At 44.6% G+C, this 17,058-nt stretch overlaps 1 protein-coding gene across 3 annotated transcripts in view; it reads right to left on the bottom strand.

Annotated features, from left to right (window-relative positions):
* LOC132395679 (cytoplasmic dynein 1 intermediate chain 1) overlaps positions 1–17,058 on the bottom strand; it is a 205,188-nt gene that overhangs the window by 32,634 nt on the left and 155,496 nt on the right. For all 3 annotated transcript variants that reach the window (XM_059972584.1, XM_059972585.1, XM_059972583.1), the window contains one exon: positions 8,160–8,293. In XM_059972584.1, coding sequence (XP_059828567.1) covers positions 8,160–8,293 — 134 coding nt within the window. The remainder of the gene's footprint in view (positions 1–8,159; positions 8,294–17,058) is intronic.

A 17,058-nucleotide genomic window follows, 5' to 3' on the forward strand; every position in this document is an offset into this window, starting at 1 on the left:
AAGACCTTAGTGGATTGCAGAGCTGGAGGAGGTAACAAAGAGGTTACCATCTATTTAATCAGGTAACAGAATTTAACTGCTATGCAGATGTTTTAGAATCGGCAAATATACTCTTGCAACTTGTATCCAAACATCGAGTTGGATTTTTGGCAAGTGGCTTTGGTAAATTGGTTTATTATAATTACATTTACACAGGTTCAGTGAACAATCTATCTGTGGGAGGAACTCAAAAGGTTGAGCAAGATCAAAAGGTAGTAAATGAAAAGTTGCGACAATGTGCTACACGCAGAGCTAGAAATAATGACATGCAGTCTGTACATTGCACTCGAGACTAGTTTATTCAAATTTCGAGGCACTGGCTTTTACGTAGTTCCGTTCCCACCCTCTCTGGGCGGAAATGACGTCAAAGGTGCATTACAAAAGTCTCTTGCTGCGTGCGGTCTTGCTCCCCTTGCTGGTGAAGAAGGCCCAGCACCATTTTGGGGCTGGCCTCTCCGCCAACATGCACACCATTTTGTGAGCCGGTGTTTGGGCGGTCTGCCTCTGCGCCGCAGTGCCTGAACCTCGATCGGCTGCACCAAGTCCACGTGGGTTGGTTTGAGTCGGTCCACCATGAAAACCTCCTCTTTGCCCCCAATGCCCAGAACGCACGTGGACCCGTTGTTCCTGATCACCTTGAACGGCCCCTCGTACGGCCGCTGTAGTGGTGCCCGGTGTGCGCCCCTTTGTACAAATACAAACTTACAGTTCTGCAGGTCTTTGGGTACGCAGGTCGGGATCTGTCCGTGCTGTGGTACAGGGTACAGGGGCCAGGTTGCCGAGCCTTTTGCGTAGTCTGTCCAGGACTGCTGTGGCTTCTTCCTCTTGCCCCCTTGGGGCTGGCATGAACTCTCCTGGGATGACCAGGGGCCATACCATGACCAGCTGTACACCAGCTCAGCCGACGAGGTGAGCAGATCTTCTTTGGGCACTGTGCAGATTGCAAGCAGGACCCAGGAAAACTTGTCCACCCAGTTAGGCCCTTTCAGGCAGGCCATGAGAGCCGACTTCAAGAGATGGTGGAAGCGTTCCACTAGTCCGTTCGACTGTGGGTGGGTAGGCAGTTGTGTAGTGTAGCTGTGTTCCCAACTGGCTGGCCACAGCCAAACAAAGGCTGGAGGTGAACTGGGCGCCTCTGTCTGTCCCGAAACGTGCTACCTAGGTTGCAATCAGCGCTCGGGCGCAGGAATCGGTGAGCGGGACTATCTCTGTCCATCTCGTGAACCGGTCTACCATAGTTAGGAGGTACCACGCTCCTCGCGACACTGGCAGGGGCCCCACGATATCCACATGAATGTGGTTGAACCTCTGTCGGGGCTTTGGTGTGCTGCTACACCTTGGCTGCGTGCACGTTTTGGCTCATTTGCTGACCCATTTGCCAAGTCCGTGCCACTCGAACTTGCTGGAGACTATCTGGATGGTTGTCCTGATAGATAGGTGCGCAAAACTGTGTATGGAGTCGAAAACTTGCCGCCGCCAGGCTGTTGGGACGATGGATCGAGGTTGGGCGGTAGCCATGTCACACAGGAAGGTCCTCTCACCTGGGCCTACTAGGAAGTCTTGCAGTTGCAAACCCGAGACTCCATTCCTGTAGCTGGACATCTCGTCTGCCTGCTGCGCTTCTGCCAGTGCTGCATAGTCCACCCCCAGGAACAGGGCCTGGACAGCTTGTCTGGAGAGTGCGTCCGCCACGACGTTGTCCCTCGCCGAGACATGCTGGATGTCTGTCGTGTACTCGGAGATGTAGGACAGATGTCGCTGCTGGCGAGCCGACCAGGGATCGGACATCTTCGTGAACACGGTGAACAACCTGCCTTCTAAGAAGTACCTGAAATGCCGGATTGCCAGAAATAGTGCCAACAGCTCCCGGTCGAAGGCACTGTTCTTGAGTTCGGGTGGCTGTAGGTGCCTGCTGAAGAACACCAGGGGTTGCCAGCGCCCCTCAATGAGTTGCTCCAGCACCCCACCGACTGCTGTGACGGATGCGTCCACTGTGAGGGTGGTTGGAACGTCTGTTCTGGGGTGCACCAGCATCGCGGCATCTGCCAAGGCTTCCTTGGCTTTAATGAAAGCGGCCATGGCCTCCTCATCCCAAGTAATGTCTTTGCCTTTATCCGACATCAGGGTGTACAAAGGGCACATGATACAGGCTGCTGAGGGGAGGAAGCAGTGGTAGAAGTTCACCATACCAAAGAACTTCTGCAGGCCTTTGACTGTGTTGGGCCAGGCGAAGTGGCAGATTGCATCTACCTTGACAGGCAGAGGTGTTGCCCCGTCTTTGGTAATCCTGTGGCCCAGGAAGTCGATGGTATCGAGACCGAATTGGCATTTGGCCGGGTTGATCGTGAGGCCGAAATCACTCAGGTGGGAGTAGAGCTGGCGGAGATGGGACAGGTGCTCCTGATGACTACTGCTGGCTGTGAGGATGTCGTCCAAATGGATGAACGCAAAGTCCAGGTCGCGTCCCACCGCATCCATTACCCGCTGGAACTTCTGTGCGGCATTCTTCAGGCTGAACAGCATTCAGAGGAATTCAAACAGGCCGAATGGGGTGATGAGTGCTGTTTTGGAGATGTCTTCAGGGTGTACTGGGATTTGATGGTATCCCCGGACGAGGTCTACTTTGGAAAAGATGCTTGCCCCATGCAGTTTTGCTGCAAAGTCCTGTATGTGTGGCATGGGGTAGTGGTCAGGAGTTGCAGCCTCATTCAGTGGTAGTCACTGCATGATCTCCAAACCCCGGCTGCTTTGGGCGCCATGTGCAGGGGGAGGCCCATAGGCTGTCAGACCGTCGTACGATCCCCAATTCCCCCATCCTCTCAAACTCCTCCTTCGCCAGGTGGAGCTTGTCCGGGGGGAGCCTTCGTGCGCGGGCGTGGAGGGGTGGTCCCTGGGTCGGAATGTGGTGCTGTACTCCATGTCTGGGCATGGCTGCTGTGAACTGCAGTGCCAGAATCGATGGAAAGTCCGCCAGGATTCTGGTGAATTCATTGTCAGACAGCGTGATGGAGTCCAGGTGTAGGGCCGGCAACTTGTCTTCACCTAGGGAGAACGTCTGGAAAGTCTTGACATGTACCAGTCTTTTCCCTTGCAAGTCGACCAGCAGGCTCTGAGCTCGCAAGAAGTCTGCCCCCAGGAGTGGTTGGGCCACCGCGGCCAGAGTGAAGTCCCACGTGAACCGGCTGGCGCTGAACTGCAGCTGCACTGTGCGGGTGCCGTAGGTCCGTATCGTGCTGCCATTTGTGGCCCTCAGGGTGGGTCCTGGCTTCCTGTTGCGGGTGTCGTACCCTGTCGGGGGCAAGACGCTGATTTCCACTCCAGTGTCAACCAAGAAGCGGCGTCCTGACTGTTTGTCCCAGACGTACAAGAGGCTGCCCTGGTGGCCAGCCGCCATAGCCATTAGCGGCAGCTGGCCTTGGCGTTTCCCAGGAACTTGCAGGACAGGCAACAACGGCGGGCTTCTGTGCCCCACCGCTGGTGGTAGAAACACCACTGTTCATTGGTCTCCTCACTCCGTTGCCAGGTCTGGTCTGGCCTGCTGTTGGGCTTGTGGCCTGGTAATCTGACTGACGGATGCCACGCTCTCCCTCTTGGCTTTCCACAGCACGACTGCCCGGCCGCCACCTTCCAGGGGGTCACTGAAATCTGCGTCGGCCAGCAGCAGATGTATGTCCTCAGGCAGTTGCTCTAGGAATGCTTGCTCGAACATGAGGCAGGGCTTGTGTCCTTCAGCCAGGGCCAGCATCTTGTTCATTAATGCTGACGGTGGCCTGTTCCCCAAACCGTCCAGGTGTAGCAAGCGGGCACCCCGCTCATGCCGTGAGAGGCCAAAGGTCCCAATGAGCAGCACTCTGAATGCTGCATATTTGTCTTCTTCTAGGGGTGACTGTATGAAATCCTCAGCCTAGACGGCTGTCTCCTAGTCAAGGGAGCTCACCACGTAATAGTAACGCGTGGAATCAGAAGTTATCTGCCGAATCTGGAGCTTGGTCAAACCACACACGGCATCCAGAAAGTTGGCAGTTTTAGCGAAACTGCGTCAACAGATGAAGAGTAGATTGTATTTGGTCCAAACCCCGTTTGGACCGTCGGGGTCACCAATGTAGCAATGTGCTAGAAATAATGACACGCAGTCTGTAAGCTGCACTCGAGACTAGTTTATTCAAACTTCGCGGCACTGGCTTTTACACAGTTCCATTCCCGCCCTCTCTGGGTGGAAATAACATCAGAGGTGCACTATAAAAGTCTCTTCCCGTGCGTGGGCTTTCTCCCCTTGCTGGTGAAGAAGGCCCAGCGCCATTTTGGGGCTGGCCTCTCTGCCGATGTGTATGCCATTTCGCCTGCATAGAAAGTGGGTCGCCACAAAGCCAACATTTTGGGATGAAGTCCTTTGTCAAGACTGAGAGGGGGAAGGGGAAATAGTTACATAACTAGGAAAAGGGAATGGCGATATAGAGGCCAGAGGTGATTGGTGGAATGAGGGGGTGCAGTGACTCTTTAAAAGGTTTCTGAAAAGTGCCTTTACAAGGGCAGTTAAGCAAAGTTAAAGTTCTGTGGTACAATAATTAAGCACATATCAAAATATCAGTTCATTAGGTTTTCGATTTTCAAAAATAAACAGCCTCAATTAAAACATAAATATCAATGTTCAGTTACTATATTTAAATTACATGTGCTAGTAAATTCCAAATTAAAGTTATTAATAGTTAAATCATCAAGATAATTAATAAAATTATTATATGTTATTACTGGATGTACTTTGAGAACCATGATATACAAAATGAGGTAGTAAATGGCTGCCTCCTTAACTGGAGGCCTGGTACTAGTGGAGTGCCACAGGGATCAGTGCTGGGTCCATTGTTGTTTGTCATCTATTTCAATGATCTGTATGATAATATGATAAACCAGCTAAGCAAATTTGTGAATGATACCAAGATTAGGGGTGTAGTACACAGCGAGGAAGACTATCAAAGCTTGCAGTGGGATCTTGACCAGCTGGAAAAATAGGCTATAAAATGGCAGACTGGATTTAATGCTGGCAAGGATGGATGTGGCACTTTGGGAAGACCAACCAGGGTAGAACTCACACGGTGAGTGGTAGGGCACCGAGCAGTGTGGTAGAACAAAGGTATCTGGAAACACAGATCCACAATTCCTTGAAAATGGCATCTCAGGTAGATAGGGTCAGAAAGAAAGCTCGTTGCACATTGGCCTTGATAAATCAATGTATTGAGTACAGAAGTTGGGACATTATGTTCAAGTTGTACAAGACCCTGGCGTGGACTAATTTGGAGTATCATGTACAGTTTGGATCACCCACCTACGGCAAAGATATCAATAAGAATGAAACAGTGTAGAGAAAATTTACTTAGAAGCATAGAAAACCTGCAGCGCAATACAGGCCCTTCGGTCCACAAAGTTGTGCCGAACATGTCCCTACCTTAGAAATCACTAGGGTTACCCATAGCCCTCATTTTTCTAAGCTCCATGTACCTATCCAAAAGTTTCTTAAAAGACCCTATCGTATCCACCTCCACCACTGTTGCTGGCAGCCCATTCCACGCACTCACCACTGAGTAAAAAAATTGACCCCGGACATCTCCTCTGTACCTACTCCTCAGCACCTTAAACCTGTGTCCTCTTGTGGCAACCATTTCAGCCCTGGGAAAATACTGGGACTTGAGGACGAGTTATAGGGAAAGGCAGAATAGCTTAGGACTATTCTCTAGAGTGTAAGAGAATGAGGAGAGATTTGATAGAGGTATACAAAATTATGAGGGAGTTAAATAGGCTAAATGCACGCAGACTTTTTCCACTGGAGGTTGGGTGGAGGTCATGGGTTAAAGGTGAAAGGGGAAATGTTTAAGGTGAACATGAGGGGGTACTTTTTCACTCAAGATGGTGGTGACAGTGTGGAACGAGCTGCCAGAGGAAGTGGTGGATGCAGGTTTGATTTCAATATTTAAGAACACTTTGTACAAATACGTGGATGGGAGGGGTATGAAGAGTTCTGGTCCGGGTACTGTGGTGTTCTAATGACTATGACTGTAACCACCACGTAAGCCCTGAAACTCACCCACAGGGTAAGTCAGTCATGAGGTGTTTGTTCCTTCTACACATGGCCATATGGGTTTCTTCTGGGTGCTCCAGTTTCTTCCCACACCCCAAAGACCTATGGGCTAGTGAGGGTCAGAAATTTGTGGGTGTGCTAGGTTGGCACCAGAATCCACAGAAACGTTCGTGGGCCGCTCCCACATCCTTGGAATGCATTGGTGGTTGATGCACACATCACAATGTATGACTTTGTATGTTTCAACGTAGATGTGGCAAATAAAGCAAATCTTTATCTTGAATTTAATCACTACTGTACCACCAAGTTTCTCATGCCCTCCACCCCATTCAAAACATAACTTCAATTTTAATCTATTTTTTCTCCCTCAGATTTTATGGGGGGTGGGGAGTATAAACAATGACAAGATATTTGTCACTGAATAGTAGGCTTTTCCATCAGCTTTCCCACTTGAGCTACTGCAATGAGTTTCGTAGGGTGTGGGGGGTGGGAAATAGGTAATTTGGAGGGTGGAGGGTCTTGGAGTTGAGAAGGTGACTTCACTGCAGAGCTGAAGTTAATGCTGAATTTTCCCTGACCACTGACTGTTGGAAGATTCATTCAACACACTAGAGTATGTCAAGATATTAGCAATATGTTTTTATCGCTTGCACTAAGTAATAAGCGATCATTTTACAACACAGGATTTTCCACAGAATGTCAATATTAACCATCTGTTACACTAACTTGTAATCCATGCTTTAAAATAGAAAATATAGCTCAAATTTTCTTTTGACACCCTTCCCACATAAGGAATCCAAATCATACTATTCCTTACACCATAGACAAAAATATTTGCCAGCTACCACTCCTAAACATTTACTCCAAAATAAAACATGTGACTCCTGTATTCCAGCCTCTTGAACAAGCAAACGAAGATACTGAGTGACGTTACAATCTCTATTGGAAAATTAATTGAATGGGTGTTACTTAATAACTGCTGTACCAGAAATGGAGACAGTGTAACTTTAATATAAAAAGCATATGGCCACAAGAATATGGAAAATGTTACTAAGCATGATGCACTCAGAGGGATTTCTTCCTGTTTTTTTTTAAAGTATCTCACTAGTGTCACCATTAATAACAAGGGGGAAAAATCATTTAACTTTACTACCATTTACTTTCAATTTAAAAACAACTTCCAATTTAATTATTTACAATATAGCTATAGTGAACATATAACCAGATGATAATCTTTATACCTCCAGTATTGGCAAAAATTTGCTTGATGCAAGTACTTGGTTATAAGGAGAACATAACTTTGGATTAATGTATCAGTGATTGCTCCTGAGCTTTCTGCAGTCCAACAATAAACTCAGCCTGTTCAGCCCATGACCTTGCTTTGATCCATACAACTACTGGAACAATTCTAATTTTCAACTTAACATTAAATTTTGATGCTGACTTGAATCCTACACTATGTCCATCCAAATAGTGCCCACTTTAACATACTGTACAAAATATCACCCATCTTTGTGCAATAGTCACCCTCACTACTGAAGAATTCTTCCTTTGCCCCTTCATTCCAGATTGAATCTTTTCATCACTCTTTGCTGGGGTTCCAGACTGCACTCTGGATCATTTCCAGATTTCTAGCTCAAACTGTAATAATCTCAAGGTAGAGTTCCCCAATTCTCAATGTATTAATTTTAAAATACTCATTGTCCCTCAAACAGCTTTGTGGCCTCACTCCTCAGCTTCCCTTCTTCCAAGTCCTATACTGTTTGATTCTCAACATTTCCAACAGTGGTCTGCTGTTCTTTCCCACTTCCCTACACTCAATTATCAAAAGTTATTTCCATCTTCTCAACTGCAGCTCTTAATCCTAAATTGTATTTGCATCTTTTGATGTAAAAATGTATTCTGTAAATGTGAGCTAATGTATTTTGCTCTGTTAATAGTAAACAATCTCTACATCAGCAAGTTATTCTATTTGCTAACAAATGCAATTTGGAAGCATAATAGAGAAATTGATTTTTCATTGCACCTTATAAAAGGTTACAAATGTTACCTGCCATGGCGACATGCAGTGTAAACCATGCCCTCCTCACTGCCCACAACAAAATTGTTGACATCTCCTGTTGGAAAAGCCATGCTAGTGACAGCCACAGGCTTTGACTTGTTGTACACCAACTCCATATTTTCCTAAATTAAAAAGAAAACAATCAAGTTAGATGCTTTTTTCTTTATTTTTTTTCTCATTGGAGTTGATTTTCTCATTGCTCATATTTACCACCTTCATTTCTCCCAAACTTATCCTCTCTGAATCCGGAATGCAAATCTCATTATCCAGATGAGCCATAAGAACATAAGGCATTTGGAGCAGAATTAGGCCATTCAGTCCATCGAGTCTGCTCCGCCATTTGATCATGCACCTGGAGCCAAGCAGGGAGTAGTGACAACAGGGCCTTCAACATGGAATAAGATGATGATGGAAAGAACATACCAATCTCTGCTGAGAAAACTCCCCCAGAAGTCTTTGACAGACAGCAAAATTTTACCACCTGTCAAAGTTCTTCAATGGTTATAAATGTTCAAAAACATTCACAAGATTGATATAAGTAAACATTTTAAAATTAAAAAATGTAACATTCACAGGAACTACGTGTGCTTTAGGCTATGTAAGTGTTTATGGATCCTGCTCTGGCATTGGACCCTAAGGGGAACTTTGCAGTGCAACAAAGTGAAAAAAACCACCTCCAATGCTCAACAAGAAATATCAGCCCTTCCTTGAAAAGAACTGTCCTGAAATACACTTCAGAAATGCTGGCAGTTCCTTGTGAGACTGCTAGCAAAACACAGCAAAATCCAACTATCACAGGTGGCTGGCTATATATGAAAGTACCTGAAGCACTACATTTACATGCAAAACTTTCCAGGAAGTTAGGAAGCTATACAACTATGAAGCTTTTGGATTGCCCTCAGCACTCACCTTTGATGCTTAAAAACAGAGCTTTGCATGACTAAAGATCCAAAAGTACAGCTGATTCTCCTTCTCTTAGGCAGGGATACACAGGGTAGGTACAGTATATGGCTCCCTATCCCTAATTCTCTGGTAGATTTGTTTAGTCTTCAGTCTGAACTCTGTATTATGACTTGGTTAATCACTGACTAGACTGAATCTTCAAGACATGCATCTTTATTAACTGGAAACTCAACAAATTTTGTGACATGCCCTGAATTTGAAGAGAACCCCCCCCCCCCTCCAATAATACATCTCTCCTTACAAAAAAAATTTAATATTTTGCAATCACATAAATAGAAAACAGTTTATTTTAAAAATGCTGCTTAAATAGTGAAGAATCTCCTTCTGCTCATTCCCGTCAGCCCTTGCTTCCATGCCATCCAAGTTTGAATTGGTTCCTCTCCTCAGATACAGTTTAGAACTACAACATAATTTTTAAAAATCCTCAATGCATTTGCTTTCATTAGCCAGTGCAGGATGGATTGATATTTCTACAGTTCCATTAAAAACTCCGAGTCATTTCTAGTGTAGATGATGCTGGACAGTTATCTGTGGATGCTATGTAGAATGGAACAAGCTTTCTACCAAACACTGAGGTAGTAATTTAGTTCAAAATTGCCACCTATAGATTGCTGTGTGGCCACTGTGTATTAAAGAAAATGACAACTCTTGACGCTATGGAGCCAGCCATAAACTACTGGGAAGACAGCCCAAAGAAACTTCAAATTGAATTCCACATTCTATGCAACTGCAATCACTCCAACATCCTCCATTACCTGGTGTCTGTAGTCCTATGCACGAGACTACCTTAAACCAGTTTCCCTCTTTCCTATTCAGTTGTAGTCAGAGATGTACAAAAACCACAGTGAGCTGTCAGGCCTGCAGAAAAGGCCACTGCCTGCAGTCTACCATTATTGTAGGACTTATATGTGTCCAGTACAAAGAAGCAGGCAGGAAAACTCATTGCAGACAGCACTCATCCTGCTAACTGCCTTTGCCAAAAGCTCTCTCTTGGGAAGCACTATAGAGCCATTAAAACAATACCTTAACATCACCTTAAAATCGCTTCCCTCAAGCAGTTAATCTGATCAACCATTTTAGTCAGACCCCCCCCCCCAACCCCCTCTATATTTTACCTCAGTCACTGTACTGTGGACACTTTAAACCACTTCTTGCAATGCTGTTTACGTTGTGAATACATGCTGGTATTTATTTATGCCCATTTTATTCCATATCTGTCCATAATCATCATGGACCTAATAAAATTATTTGTAAGTCGGGCATCTTAACCTTGGCCTTCTAAATCCATAACTTCAGCATCAGCAAAACTGTAGACTTGTAGGGCAAAATACTCTGTGCTTGCCCCTCATTGCACATCTGACACCCACAATCCTCATCTGCAGAATGCACCAGTGTCCTGTTGGGGTTTGGAGAAGATGACAGAGCACTGTCATGTAGAATATTTTCTTGTTACTGCACCGCTTGGATAGAACAACACTTGGGGGGGGGGGGGTCTATATATCATTGATCTGAATTCTGTAATACCAGAAACCTAGCAGTCTCCCAGCAGTAAATCATCTTCACTGCAATATGGGGAGGCTTCCATGGTGGCTTACATTGAATAGGTTGCAGCAAGGCCACTCACCGCTGCACTCTGGGCAAATCCTGCTTTATCACTGACAGACCACTGATGTCTGTCTCATGCAAGCTGCTGACTTACCCTCCTTGTGTCAGGCTGTGATGCTCCAAGAGCAGCAGACGGTACAGAGCTCATTTTCAGAGAGAAATCACTGGGCTTGGGAGAGACATCCAGCTCTGAATCTGGCATCTTAGCAATGAACTCCACTTGGCCCACACAAAACCAGCCTCTGCACACCAACGCATGGGTAATTCTTCGAATCTGCACCAGATTTCAATGCCCAAGTTCTTGGCCTAGTAAAGCAGGGGATCATGCTAAGCTCCCAGTTCATAATGTAACTCTTTGTATAATTCTAAAGATGACCCATTTTAATGTCAATATCAGTGCTCCTTTTCCTGGGTAATACCTCAAGAGCATTCTGAACCATTCTACTGCTTCCCTAGTCTGCCTACCAACATCCATCTTCTAGTGAGTTAAACCAAAAAAAAAGTCTAGTAATTGCAGCCTAACTGCCCACAGCTCCTGCTCTTTTATGCCCAGAATGGCATTGTTTGCCACCCACCATCACTTTGGATATTACAGATCTTCATCTTCAATTTATATCTTTGCCCAGCCTCCAACCCACACTGACAGTTTCTCAATCTCCTTAATCTCTTCCAGTTCTACAATTCACCAACTCCTTCCAACATTGCATTTTTCACAAACCTTACTCCACTATCAAGCCCATGCCTCTAACCACTTGAAATAGAAGTCTCAATTTTTCATTTGTATTTTAAGACCCCTCTTAAAACCACTCTTTCAACAAAGCTTTTAGTCATCCATTCCCACCATATCCTTCTTTGGCTCAGCTGACTCTTGTTTAAATTACAAAATACATTTAGAAATTTTTATTCTGTCAAATGAGCAACTCTGGCTAAATTTAGTCATCATGAAAGGAACTGTCCATGTAAATTAAATGGTGTGCATTAATTGATACTGCTGCTACTTTGTGATATACAAGTAGTAATTGAAACAAAGATAACTACAGTTACTCTATTTTTATGTCAATAATAAAGTTGTGAAATTCTTAACCCTATTAAAGACCTGAGCTACATTGAACTTCGGTTTAGATGAGGATTTAAATAGCTGGGAAACAGGAACCAAGACGGCGCAAAAGCTTATTTTGACGTTGCCAATCATGATGGAACACAGCAGACCACCGTTTGGGTGTTCCAATACCTTTAGTGCCTTGAAGTCTATGTACAATGTAATGGTTGAACTGCAAAACAAAACTATTCCTCAAGTTTACGTTTTCACCTAATGCTGTGTTCTGTGCTTCCTTTATTGCCCCCAAATTTCTCACAAAACCATGGAAACATTCCATGCCTGGACATCCAAAGCCCTGAATCAGAGCTTATTAAAATTTACAATGCTCCAATAAAAAATATTCTCAGTCTTAAAAGAGGCTCCCACTTAGTCCGAGACTGAAATCCTCTTTGGTCTTAATCTTTCCTTAAGACAGTGTCTCAGCATTTACCTTCACATTCCCCGATACTTAGAACATCACTTTTATAAATAAAATAAAATAAAATAAAATTCTGGCCATATTTACTCTTCAGTGAATAATGCCCACCTCCTAATAATTAATATGCTGAATCTACAAGATCTCCTCCAATTCCAAGACACTTCTGTCTTCAGATAGAGACTAAAATACCAAAATCAGGACTCACCAAAGCTCTATTCAAACTCCAAACTCCTCAAATAATGTCCAAATTTCATGTCACTCAAGAAACAATATCAAGATTATGACACTTCAGATTACAAAGAATATAGAACAATACAACTCTGGACTGGCCATTTGGCCCATAATATTATGCTGATCTTGATGCCAATTGATATTAAATTCCCTCCTCCTCCTCCTGTGTGTCATCCATATATTTTATTCCCTTCATAATTCATTTATCTAACCAAAAACCTGAAACTCCACCAAAATACCTGCCTCCCGTACTACCCCAGCAACCTACTCTAGGCACCTACCATTCCTTGCATGAACAAATGTCCTTCACATCACCTTTATACTTGCCCCCTCCCACCCCAATCTTAAAAGCATGTTCTCTGGTATCTGACAGTTCTATCCTGGGGAAAAGATTCTGACCATCTGCCTCATTCTCAATTTTAAAAATATCTATCAGATCTCCCCACAGTCTGATACTGTAGGGAGAACAACCTAAGTTTGTCCAGCCTTTTTTATAACTCGTACTCTCCAATCCAGGCAGCATCCTGGTAAATCACTTCTGCACCCTTTTCGTAGTTTCTGTATCCTTCTTATAATGGGTGACCAAAACTGCAGAGAATTTTCTAAATGCAGTCCACATGAAGATTCATATAGCTGCAGCCCCATTTCCTTAATCTTATCCTCAACACCCCTACCAATGAGGACCAACATATCACAGGCCTTCTTGACCGCCTTATTCACCTGCACAGCCACTTTCAGTGAAGCGTGGACTTGGACCTCAAGATCCCTCTTTACTGCAACACTATTCATGACCTGTTATCCATTAACTGTATAGTTTCTGCTTTCATTTGACCTGCCAAAGTGCAACATCCCCCACTTGTCCATCTGCCACTTCTCTGCCCTTATCTGTACTTGATCCATAAATCACTGTATTCTTCGATAATACTTTACACTGTCCACAACTAAGCCAATCTGGTCATCATCTGCAAACTTGCTAATCTGCTCATCCACATTACCACCCAAATCATTAACAAACATCATGAACAGAGGTCCCAATAATTATCCTTGCTAGTCACAGACCACTTACCAGAAAAAACAGCTTTCCACCCCTGCCCTGCCTTCTATGGACAAACCAGTTTTGAGTCCAAATTTGAAATTCACTATAGATCCCATGTATCATTATCTTCTGAATCAACCCACCATGAGGAGCATATCAAATGTCTTACAAAAGTCCATCCAAAGTACATAATAACATCCATTGCCTTACCCTTAACAAGCACATTGCCACCTCTTCAAGAAATAACTATCAATTATGTAAGGCATGACTTGCCCTGCACAAAGCCACGCTGACTGTATCTAATCAGGCTGTGCCTTTCCAGATGCACTTAAATCCTATTCTCAACTGTCTTCTCCAATAATTTCCCTACCATCAACATGATGCTCACTGGCTTATAATTACCTAGATTATCCCCATTTCCCTTCTTGAATAAACACGCAATACTGCTGTTCTGCATTTTAAATTTGGTGCCTAGTTCCTCAAATTTTCTCAGCACAACTTCATTCCCATTTCTAACCACATGTAAACCAAGACAATCAGGTCCTCCAACTCCTAACTTAAGACTCTTTCTAGCACCAAATTCCCTTAATTGTGGGAATGAGAAGGAAAACCTTGAATGTGGCTGCAAAGAATACTACCCATTCTTCTGTCAAAACAGTTTTTTGCCATCCATCCTGGTTGAAGTCTGTTGCACACTATAGTTATGGTTGAATGCCCATCTTCTCTGCAGTCTTTGTTCACATCTGCATAAACATTAAAAACCTGGCAGAGTAATGTAAAATATGAATTCTCCTATCAGTGTATGCTGAATTTCTTTTACATTGCAAACTTTACTGCCAAATCCAGATCGCTACTTAACCCAAAGCCTTGATTGCCTTCCAGGTAACTCTCCCCATCTCTACTGCTCTTTATTGATGCTCTTTCACTCTAGCTCAAAAACTCCAAAGCTAATACAGACATGCACTAAAATGAGTGCACGTTATGATATAGACATGTACTAAATGAGTCATTTAATTGGTCCTCCTACATACTGTATTGGTAATACACTGCATTTCCAGGATAGACTGAAATATTTATGTTTACTATTTAGCAATTTAACCTAGTTAATTAACAGTTAGTGATCTTACCCTAACCTTCACTTAGCTGCAAGCTTGAAAATGGTTTCTGTAATATGTCCCAATAACTTCTAATGCTAGTGAAATGTGTTCTCTGACCTCTCAAATGCTAGTACAGTGAATTCCTTAATTTTGGTTGTGCAAGCATGGTGTGTTCTCCAAGGTCAGTAGCATGTAGACAATGATTGAATCTAATTACATATTGCAGAGGCCCCGATTATTCTTCTGCAACCTGGAGCAAATTACACATTCCAAAATGTTGGGTGAACATTATCCTCCTACTTCATGTCACTGAGATTAAAATGTTTGCTGTTCGCAATGCAGTTATAAAAATAGGAGTAGTTCTTACTATTTGTCAAAACAAATAGAAAACTTATTACAAGCATACAAAGTTTTACCTGATGTAATTTCTCAGAACAGGTAACACTATACTGCTATTGACCAAAGTATATTATTCCCAAATTGAAATGCCAGATTTGGTCTTTGATGGGTTTACAAATCTCAATAATTCAGTCTCCAATTGTCACAAGCATGCTAACTCCTAAGCATCTATAGTTTTAATCAGAGTATTGTATTCGCCAACTTGATGCTCCTAGCTGACTTGAAGCATCCTGGACTCCAGTATCATGGCCCGAAGGGTGAAAGAGGTACAGTACACGGAACACTGAAGCCCATCTCCACAGCATCCTAGAAATCTTTGTTAAAAATGCTCTTCTCATAACTTTACTCTCTGACTGCCAGGAAACATTCAAAACATCAAAATTGACATACAAGGTCAAATTAATCACACCACCACATGGCAGCACCTAGAGATAGGCATAATGGCGGGATGTAAGATCTCTCCTCTGGCATTTACCATGGCAACGGAGATCATTATCCGAGCAACACAATGGGTGGTCGGAGGGAAACGCTTGAAGAATGGGCTGTGTCTTCCTCCAGTCAGGGCGTACATTGATGACATGACCACAATAACAACAACAAAAACATGCACCAAACGCCTGCTGGATTAACTCCAGGGAAACATCAAATGGGCACAAATGGAGATCAAACCCAGTAAGTCTCTCAGTATCTCAATTGTCAAAGGCCGGCTAACCAACATAAGGTTTTGTATCAACACTGAGCCAATACCAACTGTCCTGGAGAAGCCCATCAAAAGCCTTGGATGTTGGTGCAACGCAGACCTCAGAGACACCGAGCAGGTGGAACAACTAAGGCAGGATACAATCAGTGCACTCAAGCTAATCAACAACATGGCTCTCCCAGGGAGGTTGGAGCTTTGGTGCTTTCAGTTTGGACAGCTGCCTCGACTTATGTGGCCAATTGCCATCTATGAGGTCATGATGCCTCTTGCAAATCGACTGGAGAGGCTGGTGAACTCACACGGGGAAGCGGCTTGGGCTACCGAGATGCCTTAGTAGCACAGGACTTTACGGGAACAGAGCCCTTTCTCTGCCAATTTCTAGCCAAATGTGCCAAAACAAGGCTGGAAATGACACTAAAAAAATCTCAGGACCCAATCGTAAGAGGCGTCGCTCCTGCTCTAGCAACAGGGAAGTAAAAGACTGCAGCCACAGCAGTACTGGACGCAGAAACCACCCTCCCACACTGGGACATAGTGAGCTATGTCCAACAGGGCAGAGGAGGCTGTGGCCTTGGAGTAATGAAACCTACCAGGCAAAGGGCTACTACAACTGAACGCCAGCACCTGGTGGAGGAGGAGGTGTGCCACCAAGGAGAAACAGCCAGATGTGCCAAAGCAATATCCCAAACCAAGCTAGGCTGCTGGATGAGGTGGGAGGGTGTTGAGAGGAGGGAAATCACATGGAGTGAGCTGTGGAGCATGGGAGTCAAATAGATTGAGGTTCATCATCAGAGCAACATATGATGTCCTGCCCTCTCCTACAAACCTAAATCTTTGGCTGGGAGAGGATCCAGCCTGTCCTCTGTGCACAGTTCTGGCATCCCTCAAGCACATCTTGGTTAGTTGCAAGACCAGCCTAATACAAGGCAGACACACCTGGCGACACAACCAAGTGCTGAGGTGTTGGCAGCTGAACCTGAGTGTAAGAGAGTAACCACCAACGCTAGGCCTCTCGATGCCCAGACAACGGTCCCACAACTACCATCCTTCATCTGGGAAGAAGAGAAACCGGGGGCTAACCCCTTGCCTCATGACTCATGCCCACCGAGTGCAGCCAGGGACTGGGAAATGTGAGTTGATTTATGCCAGAAACTTACCTTCCCACCTGAAATTGCAACGACCAACCTGCGGCCTGACCTGGTCCTTTGGTCCAACTCCTGTCGGCGCATCTTTATCACTGAGCTGACGGTCCCCTGGGAGGATGCTGTGGATGAGGTTCATGAACGGAAAGTTGAAGCAGAGGAGCGAGGCTGGAACGTAAAAGTGCACCCAGTTGAGG

The sequence above is a fragment of the Hypanus sabinus genome, chromosome 6, assembly GCF_030144855.1.
Source record: "Hypanus sabinus isolate sHypSab1 chromosome 6, sHypSab1.hap1, whole genome shotgun sequence".
NCBI classification, from domain to species: domain Eukaryota; kingdom Metazoa; phylum Chordata; class Chondrichthyes; order Myliobatiformes; family Dasyatidae; genus Hypanus; species Hypanus sabinus.